At 38.3% G+C, this 10,820-nt stretch overlaps 1 protein-coding gene across 5 annotated transcripts in view; it reads right to left on the reverse strand.

Moving 5' to 3' along the window:
• Positions 1-10,820, reverse strand: part of dnmt3ab (DNA (cytosine-5-)-methyltransferase 3 alpha b) — a 50,425-nt gene that overhangs the window by 6,743 nt on the left and 32,862 nt on the right. For all 5 annotated transcript variants that reach the window (XM_046062007.1, XM_046062010.1, XM_046062009.1 and 2 more), the window contains 10 exons: positions 8,609-8,767; positions 8,259-8,366; positions 7,330-7,486; positions 7,019-7,165; positions 5,379-5,423; positions 4,946-5,025; positions 4,638-4,750; positions 2,720-2,903; positions 2,530-2,614; positions 1,047-1,192 (listed from right to left, as the gene is read on the reverse strand). In XM_046062007.1, coding sequence (XP_045917963.1) covers positions 1,047-1,192; positions 2,530-2,614; positions 2,720-2,903; positions 4,638-4,750; positions 4,946-5,025; positions 5,379-5,423; positions 7,019-7,165; positions 7,330-7,486; positions 8,259-8,366; positions 8,609-8,767 — 1,224 coding nt within the window. The remainder of the gene's footprint in view (positions 1-1,046; positions 1,193-2,529; positions 2,615-2,719; positions 2,904-4,637; positions 4,751-4,945; positions 5,026-5,378; positions 5,424-7,018; positions 7,166-7,329; positions 7,487-8,258; positions 8,367-8,608; positions 8,768-10,820) is intronic.

Below are 10,820 nucleotides of genomic sequence, written 5' to 3' on the forward strand. Positions count from 1 at the left end.
CTTTGGATGAGGGACGAAACGTCTTCCAGTATCTTCAACCAAGTCCAGTTGCCCTTGATTTTAACCTTCGTTGGATAACTATGACCTGGATGACTGAGAATCTTCATAGACAGCCTTTTCACCTGTTTAACCCAAAAATCTATTGATCGACTCCAGACTGTCCAGAACTCAGCTGCCAGGCTTTTAACCAGAACAAAGAAATATGACCACATTACTCCTATTTTAGCTTCATTACACTGGCTCCCAGTATGTTTTAGAATTGACTTTAAAATTGTATTGATCACTTTTAAAGCTCTTCATGGCCTCTCGCCTTGTTATATTTCTGACCTTTTAGTCCCATACACACCAGCACGTACCTTGAGATCCTCGGGCAGAGGTCTGTTGTCTGTTCCAGAGTCTCGACTGAAAACTAAAGGGGACAGAGTGTTTGCTGTCAGGGACCTGAGGCTCTGGAACAGCCTGCTCGAGGAAATCAGGTCAGCCGAGTCAGTGAACTCTTTTAAGTCCATTCTTAAAACATACTTTTATAGGAGAGCCTTTCCCGATCTTATTTGACTTTATTTTATCCCTTTTATTTTATTGTATTTTACTAATTTTATATTTATCTGTATTTTAGTCTTTTCAATGTTTTCATGCTTTTATCTTGTATTGTTTTTTGTATTATTGTCTCTTGGGCATTATTGTCTTTACACTTGTTAAAGCACTTTGTAACTTGTTTTTGAAAAGTGCTCTACAAATAAGGATTATTATTATTATTATTATTATTATTATTATCAACAACAAACTGGCAAACTAGTGCGATGTACTGTGAGTAGCTACTATGTAATCATCCACTTCAGGTTTAAGTCAGAGCCAACAGAAGTTGACCTCACTCTGATGAAAATCTCGTTCACCTTTTTCAGTGGAGTTTTATTTTTCAGTTTTTCACAAAACTGCTGTTGTATAAGCCAACTCCTTGAATGAATGTGAAGCATGAAAAAAGATACAGCAGAAAAGGACCAAACACTTCACACAACCCTAAGGAAAAATAAATAATTTATACTCACATGTTTGCGTGTGACGTTCCTCACATCACCAACATACATGATACGACCCTGATGCCGGACGATTCCCACTGTGATGGAGTCTTCGCACACCTCAGACGCTACATAGCGATCCACTTCGATTCCAAGTTCTTTTAGCACCAGCAGCCCTGCGCAGGAGGGGGCCGAGGGTCAGACAGAACATAGTAAACTAAGTACAAACACATCAAGATTTTACCAAAACCAATTTACTCTGCACGATAAAAAAGTAAAACCTGATGTGTAGCTCTGGAGCCGTCTCTGACAAAAATAGCCCTACACTGAGTAGAACTTAAAATGACCTCTCAAATTCTCTGTTTAATACTCATACAGTATCTGAAACATGGTCAGCCTACATTACTCTACCGTCATCAATATAATGTGCTGATATCAGTCACATATTGACAGAACTCTCACAATGACTATGGTGTTATTATTAGTCCAATTATTAGTGCGATTACTGATAAACAACAATGTTACTACTAAGCAGGGCCGTAACCAGGCTTTAGAAATTAGTGAGGTCCAGATTATTTGTTTTTTAAAATATCTTTTTACATGTACAGACTACATAATGGGCACTGTGGTTACTATATGACAACATAAAATACAGCAGGTTAGTTCTGAATTTAGAGGATGCTTTGGTTGATATTGCAGCTTAATAATTTGATGTCAGCAGGTGTTTGCGCTGTTTTTGTCACGATTATAGGAGCTACATTGGTGTGATGCGCGGATCAGCACAGGACAGAAAACAGAAGTCAACTTTTAGCTTCTGAAATAATTTAAACACTCTGATAGAGGATTGATCAGGAGGACGGCTGCTTCACTCCAGATGATTTCTCTGTATGAACATGGACTAACACAGAACATTAATTAGTATTAGATTCTGACCGATCCTGTCGGTGTGTCTGGAGATTTAAATATGAAGTTATGCTGCTGTGGCTTGTGCGTAAATACGCACAGCGTCACACTTCATGGGGAGACGCTTCACCCTATTTCACCCACCTGAAAATTCACAAAGCGTATTGCGCAAAACTCTGCCTGCAAACAGTGGTACACTCAGTTATTGCGCACACGAAGTGTGGACACTGATCATGGAGTTTTTCAAGTTGAAATGAGGATTGCGACAGTATAAATTATCTGTGTCCGCAATGGATTTATTCTAATTATTTTACTGATAGGCAATAGTCTACATATAATTACGGAGGTCCGGATCTTGGTCACCTCGTGGCTGGTTACGGCCATGCTACTAAGAACTGTAAAAAGTTAAACCTTCAAATTATTTTAGTGCTTGTTCAATAAGAGTATATATCATGACGTATAAGTCAACTAAAAAGGATAAAAACATTTTTCTGTGACCAATTCACTATGAAAATTTGAAAAAAAGAAAGGGGGCACTTGTGTAAATTGATGCAAACAGAACATTTCACACAGACTTGGTTACAGAAACTGGATCCACTTCTTGTCTAACCTGTTGCTATGCCGTCAAATAGCGACAGGACACGAATGGGCTTCCTCTTCTCCACCATGACTGGGGGGTAAAGCTTTGGTGAGTCCTGAAATACAACACCAAGACAGGGGGGGAGAAAATGAGACACAGGAAAAAGTCCTCCTCAGTGAGAACGTTTGTGGGATTTAACGCCTAAAGGTGCATTACTCACGAAATCTTGGTCATGATTATTTGCAAAGAAGTTCTGGAGACGGCTGGGCCAGTCAGTGCGACGCACCAAAAGACCAAACACACACTTCTGACCACACATGAAACAGTTCCACGGATCCTCTTTGATGGCTGCATGGGCTGCGCCTTGACCAACGAGAAGGTCTACACACTCCACACAGAAACAGCTGAACACAGGTTAAGAAGGTTAATTAGAGAACATATCTATCTAGTATATCTAGTGATTGTGATGGCATATCAAGATCAACATTAGTTGCTTTCTGAAACTACCCAACATGCTAATAAGCCAAGAACTACCCGTTTGTGCATATAACAGTAGCAGTAATGTACAATTTAAAAACAAATCAAGCCTTGCAATTTCATCCCTCAACTTTTGGTTCTCTCATTGTAGTCCGGCAATGCCATATTTTAAATTATTTGAGACACATTGATCCTACACATTGATAACAGCCTTGTGTATCTTATTTATTTGTGCTAGGGAGTTCCAACGTTGCCCAAAAAATATTAAAAACATCAATAAGCCACAGCGTTGCATTGGTTGACATGTTCCATTCATCCTGCTGATGTGAATACTCACTATTGGCTGAGTGCCACAGAAGGGGAAGTGAAGGACTAATGCATTGTTAGTTTCTATCTTTTAATACTAATTGTTGACAATAACAGAAGCATATACTATAGACTATCGTCAGCCTTATTCATTAAAGTATGCTGAACAATTAATGACTGACAGCACTCTGCTCCAAAAATCTATTTCTAAATTAGTCAGAGGTCAGAAAATGGCGACACAATTGCAGTATCAGTCTTTGTTTTACATCTACAAGACCTAGTTTCAATGGCTTCGAATGAGTTTTGAGAGGCAGCAAGTTGTCATCAAAATGTCATCCAAATGTCAAATGCCATCATCTACAGTAAACACACAGCAAACCATTGTTTGCTGATTGGTCCAACATGTGACTTACAAGGCTCAATCTGTTCTCAATGGTATTTTTATTGGCTTAAAGCGTGTAGTCTGGGTATGCGAGGATACTTTTTCAGACTATTTCTTTATATTTAACAGTGGTCTATTCAACTGACATACAACCACACTTTATATATTATTTGTGATAAGCCGCTTCTCTACTGGACCACCGTGATGGTGCCTAACATCAGTGCTATGAGATTTTTGACACCACTACAAAGCCTCTTATATGTATTCAATATAACAATCATGTCACAATCCTGCTATCTGGATTGGAAAAACAACTGTACACTATGGGCTGTGGATGATTTATATAAAAAGGTGATGTATTTATTATTTATTTATTTGGCGTCCTATGGAGATTTGAACAATCTGTCTTAAGGTTACAGAACATTTCTGGAAATATTTACAAAAAAAAGGAACTGTGTAAATTCTAGGTTCAGCAGTGTGTCGCAGACAACTACATGTGAATTATTTGGATTTGCTGCTGATATGTGAAAATGGCTGAACATCATGTGCAACATATTTTTAAATTTTATTTCCTATTCCAGTTCTTGTTAATGTCTCCTATAACCATTAAATGATGTAAAGATCTACTAGCTTCGATGTCCTAATCCTTCCTTACCAAATCAGTAAGTACCTTAGCATCCACCAATTTTTATCCACATTTTTTTTCAAATTGCGTTTGTATAACATAACAGTAGTCGATGTAAACTTGCACTAATTCAAATGTTCTTTTACTGGAAATTTGCACTGCGTTTGAATGGAAACCTGACAATAGTACATTTTGTTTGGATATGCCATCCACAATACAGACTGTGTACAAATTATTTCTTTGTACAAAAGATGCTGCCATGATTTACATTCACACTGCTGTTGAAGACATTGTGGTGTCTATTACAACCTGCCTCCATTGCACAGTAGAACCCAGTAGGAACCTTACCGACAACAGTTGTTGTTTCCACACATGAGCACCTCTCGTCCTCCGCAGCAGATAGTACAGTATGACTGATAACCATCATCGTCATATTGATATGCACATTCTAGGAAGCAGTTCTGTGAAAAAGAGGCAAGATAAAACAGTTTGACATATTTAAAAAAACAAAAAAAACCCAACTCAGTATTATGGGTCACATCAGGTGCTGCTTGGAATATGTTCAGATTATTATTAGCTTTGAAAGGAGCTGTTTTTGTTCTTTACGACACAGTAGCTGGAGTTGAGTCCCAGACTTTTAATAACCACTATCATACCTTACAGCTCTGGCACATTCCTCCAGCAAATAGTGGGTGCTCAAGGCTAACAATCAGACTTCCACAGGAGATACAGATGTCTGTAGAAAAGAAGTGCAGTATGTCAGTAGTTAACAGGTCAGAGAGGTGTGAATACTCTGTGACGCTCCGAACTTCACACTTCAACGGAATTATTTGAACAGCTGTGAAGCAGGTGTACTCTAATGAGCTTTGCTGGTATGTTTGGAGAGAACTCACAAGGGAGCAAGGAAAAATCATGGAAATGTTATTTCTACATCTGTACTCTTTTATCATTTTATTAACACAGACGCATACATTTCTGCAGCTTTGCTTGTCAACAACAAGGGCAAGTGTAAGACGTCTAGGTGTTCATCCCCTGAGAGGCCCCCCGGTGCTGCTACAAGCTAGAGCGCACAGAGGACACATCACTTACCCTCTATGCTGCGGCACTTTTGTCTCACTTCATGAACAAGCCGCTCTGAAAATAGAAAATACAACAGAAGATACACCTGATAAGAAATGTAGGTTAACAAAATCCACACTTGGCAATAAATTTGTGAGGCACAGTTCCAATTTTAGCTCAGTTGTTTTAGTTCATTTATTCTCACAGATAATAAATATACATACACACACACACACACACAGTATCTCACAAAATTTTTGTAAATATTTGATATCTTTTCATGTGACATCACTGAAGAAATGACATTGCTACAATGTAAATTAGTGAGTGTACAGCTTGTATAACAGTGTAAATTTGCTGTCCCCTCAAAATAACACATCACACAGCCATTAATGTCATGCCATTTTCCCTCCCTGGTGTCATGTGACTCATTAGTGTTACAAGGTCTCAGGTGTGAATAGGAAGCAGGTGTGTTAAATTAGGTGATATGGATATCTATCCATCCATCTATATCTATCTCTATCTGGGAGTGTGAGTGCGATAACACCAAATTTTAATTGAGAGGGAACTGAATTCCAGATTACACCACCTGTGTGAGAAATTCAAAATTGGACATGTATGCAGACTGCAGCTGATGACCATTTCTGTTTTGGTAGTTGTGAAAGGTACTAGCAGAATCTTTTAATAGCAATAAACTGCGTAGAGCTTATTAACAAAAGAGGATCTCTTCTACTCAAATGAAAAGAAACCCCTCCTGTAAACGGGACTTTTTTTTGCAACAACATGAGGTTCCTGACGTTTCTATGAGAATAAAAGATTGTATTAGTTGGTGACAGAAGTCATATATTAGATGTAAATTTACAAACACTAGGCAGATAATTTATGTAAATAAGGAACCACAAAGGTTGTGTGGTATACCAAATTCTAGGAGGAGCTATTATTATAAGAAAAATAATTTAATGTAGTAATAATTACCCATGCCTGTATAACTAAAAAAGGTACATGAAATGCTTCTGGAGTATTTTTTTATAGCTAAAAGGTTTATTTCTTGCCTCATTAAATCATCCAGTTCAGGGTCAAAGTTGGATAAATAATCAGATGCTAATGTATTCGACTGAGAACCAAGAGTCTGAGCAGGATTTTTTTATTATTATTTCCTCTTTTTTGTCCAACAATAAATTAGAGAGAGAGAGTTTCAAAAAATTTTGCTTTAACATATTCATTCAAAATACTCTATAGTCAATCAGTAAGCAAACTTTATACTTTATATATGCAATACTATGAAATGAAACAAGAATTTCAGAGAATGGTCAAATAGAGAAATAAACTTCAAACATGACATAAATCCATTGTACTAATAAGTTAAACAACAGATTTTCTAATATTAGGCCACACCAATATGGGTGTCCCTTATGTTACTGAATCAGGTACCCATTGCCAAGACATCCTACAGCAATATCAATAAAGCTTGTTTGGGAATGAACTAAAACTACTGTTAATTGTCATTGGAACAGCCCAAACCTTTTTGCTTAGTCACTCATTAAGCCACTCTAATCCACACACGACTTCTCTGACCACTTAACTCTGATGTATAACCTGCTGAGCCCTCCCCAAGGGAAGGAATATAGAGTTCATGACTCCTATTTAACCTAATAAATGAGGAACCTTACCTCGTGTCCTCTCATCAATGATGTCCTTGATCTTGGGTTTTTCTGCTGTGCTTTTGCGAGGCTTTTTGGCTGGAGGTGGGGTATAGGCTGCTGCTTCAGGTTCCACCCACATCTCAGGGTAAACCTCTTTGTATGGGTTTCGCTCCTCTGGGGTGCACAGCATATTAGATAATTAATATTACATACAACACATGAGAAGCTCCTTGAAAATGTAAAATGTCAAGACTCCCAGTAGCTGGCAACAAACATAGGCAAAAGTCCAACGATTAAAGCTTCATCATTTTGACTTTTGAAAATTCACTTCCTCTTACCCTCTGGTGGCTCTAAGGCCTTGGGTCCAGTGGGCTGAAATCCTGTCATAGCCCAGTCAATCATTTGCTTGTTCAGCATTTCAACTGAATTGGAGGTTTCTGTCTCATCACTGTCAGGGCAGGCCATGAAGGCTTTGCCTGCCCGGTTGCTAGCTGCCTACGAATACATGAAAAACATGTGTGATTTAAGTTTAGCCTCAATATACCTTCAGAAATTTACACCTACTGATTTAGTGTGGTCAATTCAATGTCTCAACAAAAGACCACAGCTGCCTATGATCCCAAAAAGGGATCATAATTATTTTATCTTTATTCCTCCTTTTTTTGTATGTGCCTGTGCTAATTAGATGCTCAGGAAAGACTTCAAGGAATAGTTCCAATAGTTTATTTACTGGTTGTAATAAATGCAGCATCACTAAGCCCAAAATGAATTTCCTCACTGGCACAATAAAGTATATTGTATCTTATCGTAGTTTGACATACACCAATACACCACATGATTTCTTGCAAAGAATTTATTAAAAAGAAACAGTTCTAGTACTTAAGTCCATGTGAAACCACAATAATGTTGTTCTTTTATTTCTGATTGAGTACGGACCAAATTAACTGAAAAAATGTTAGTGCGCTTTAGAGGTACTAGTAAGGGTATTTCTGAACTTTGTACAGAGCCAGACTAGCTGTTTACTAAACTATGCTAATCATCTATCAATTTTAGCAAACAGATTGGAGAGCAGCATAAGTCTTTTCATCTAGCTCTGTGCAATAAGGTCAATTATCAAAATGTCCAATTATTCCTTTAAAGAAATGAAAACAACTGTACAGTGCTACCAGTTTAAAGGCAATGAGCTCAGTTTAATAGGCAGTTTATTTTGTGAGGGAATCACCAAAACTGAAAACAAGATTTTGAAACCCACTGCTCTTATTCTCACCTCTAGCACTTCATAGATGGCTTTCTTGTACATGGGCTGCTTGTTATAAGTTGGTTGGTGAAAGGCATTATTGAAGGAACTTAAAGGCATGAGTTTCTCTACACAGACCTGTAAAAATACACAGAAAATTGTTTACGTCACATTGTTTACACAAAAATTATGTTGTTGAGATGTCTGGAGATTTTTATATTTATACTGGAAAAAAAGCAATTAGTTGAGCAAAACCCCCCCCCCCCAAAAAAGGCTTATTATAAAGCGTGTGGTTTTCACTATTAACGGCAGGTTGTTTTGCTTAATTTCTGGTGAAAAAATATCTGACAGTAATATTAATGTTGGCTCTAAACACTCACCACTGAGAATTTTCCATCTCCAAACCACATGACCCATCTGGTTCCCTCAGCAGCTCTGCTCCGGCCCGTCATCCACCAGGATACAATGCGGCCTGGCCACCACGAGAACCCTCGCAGCTTTCCCCAAACCAGCTCACCGATGCCAAAACCACGACCGTCCTGCAGCCAGAATAAAAGACAAATCATCCGCTCTGTATTAACTTCTGGGCATAATTGTGAAACCTTTTTAAACACCATCTGTCTCTGTTTGTTTTTCTTTCGGATGGTAAAGTCAGGTCAAGTCATTTATTTATAGCCCAATATCACAAATTTGCCTCAAGGGATTTTTGTATACTTTAGAGTAATGGCACCCTCCGTTCTTAGACCCTCGGTTCGGATAACGCAAAACTTTAACCCATTAAACCTCATTAACAGGGAAAATACAGAAGAAACCTGCAGATGAGCAAGAAGAGGACTTCTGTTCCCAGGACAGACAGACATGCAACATGTGTGTACAGATTAGGCCAAAATAGTAAGATTACAGTAATCAGGATGACAACATTATAGATTGTAAACATATTCATTTCATATATCCTATCTGTTTCACTAATCATTTAAGAAAGTGAATGCATAAATAGATAAATTAACATTCTTGAAACTTCTCATTTTTTGTTAAGGGCAAGATTTTATACATCAAAGTCTGTTTACTAGTTTGGGGAGTTGTACTACATGTGTGTACATAGTTTTATAAAAAGCATAAAGTCTGGGAACTTTACTCAAATGACGTCCATCTTTACACATTCAGGAAGAAAATCACACTGTATAATAGCATTATTTATATATTTTGTATATAATTGAAGCTATACAACGCTTACATTGAGTGAAATAAAAAAACCTACCACAAAAACACACACAACATAATGTTTCTTATGCTGCAGCATGCAAACAGTGAAAACTTAAAATTCAACATGATGTAATTGCTATCTTTGTACTTTCAGATCTCCACGAGGCGGAATAGTTGTAAATCACTTAAAGTGTATAACTTCCCAATAAATGAATGGATGCTTTACTTAACATGGATTACCCCTGGCCAGAGTCCGAAATTAACACCCGCCAAGCGCCAAATGCGGGTAGATTTTCCGTTTGGCGAGTAAATTTCAAAAGGCTATCCGCCACACTGGCGGGTGAATGTTCATACCAAAATAGTAATGTAATCAGTGTTTTCCCTACAATGTAATCATCAGCACCGCTGCAAAATCTTTCCATGATCAGTAATATCGCGACATTCACTTACACTCTTACACTGAGACGCGCCCGGCCGCCCGTTTTTCCAAGCGCGCCTCTGTTCATGGTTGCATAGCAACGTCGGCCACGCGAGTGCTTGTGGAAAGGAGAAAGCGCGGTACGAACTGCAAAGTCACCGATCTGCAGCTAGCTGCCGCTTATTAGCTGTTATGTGGCGACATTTACCAGGAGTGAGCCAACCTTTAAAACGAAAACCCACAGACGAAAAGGGGGACGAATTACATAAAAAAAGAAAGTTTTGTGAGAAATGGAGGTTTGGAGAGAACGGAGTTTCAAGAGGCTGGCTACAATATGATTCTGACGCGGTCGTGATGAGTTGTTCTGTGTGTCGCCAGTATGCTAAAGATAAAAACAGAAACAACTCATTTGTCATCGGAAATAAAACGATGAAACTTGACAACATTCGTGACCATGAACACAGTAAGTGTCACACTGCCTGCGTGTCTGTGTCTCTGGCTCAATCTGAGCCTCTACTCTCGAAAACTTCTGTGACAGCGCTAATGGCAATGTCAGAGCAGACCAGCAACAAGATGAAGCTACTGTTTAGGACTGTACATGCCATTGGCAAGAAGGCCAGGCCACTTTCTGACTTCGAGTGGATGTGCGAGTAAGTGAAACTGTTTTTCCTCCTGTAATGTTTGCTAGACTAACATTTTATATGAAGCTATGGTAGGGTGACCATCAGTCCTGTTTTCCCAGGACATGTCCTGTTTTCACGTCCTGTCCTGGCCGCCCTGGCTGTTTTTGTTTTATTTTTATAAATGAATACATTTTCAAAAAACTGCTGGGAAAGATCAGCTCTACAGCAAAATATATGGGCAAAAATGGAGGATGAGGAAGAAAAACAGGATAAAGAGGAAGAAAACTAAAGATATAAATATATTTTGTTAGTTCGTTTTTGTAAGTTTGTGAGTCGTCGGATGACTAT

The sequence above is a fragment of the Micropterus dolomieu genome, linkage group LG11, assembly GCF_021292245.1.
Source record: "Micropterus dolomieu isolate WLL.071019.BEF.003 ecotype Adirondacks linkage group LG11, ASM2129224v1, whole genome shotgun sequence".
NCBI classification, from domain to species: Eukaryota; Metazoa; Chordata; class Actinopteri; order Centrarchiformes; family Centrarchidae; genus Micropterus; species Micropterus dolomieu.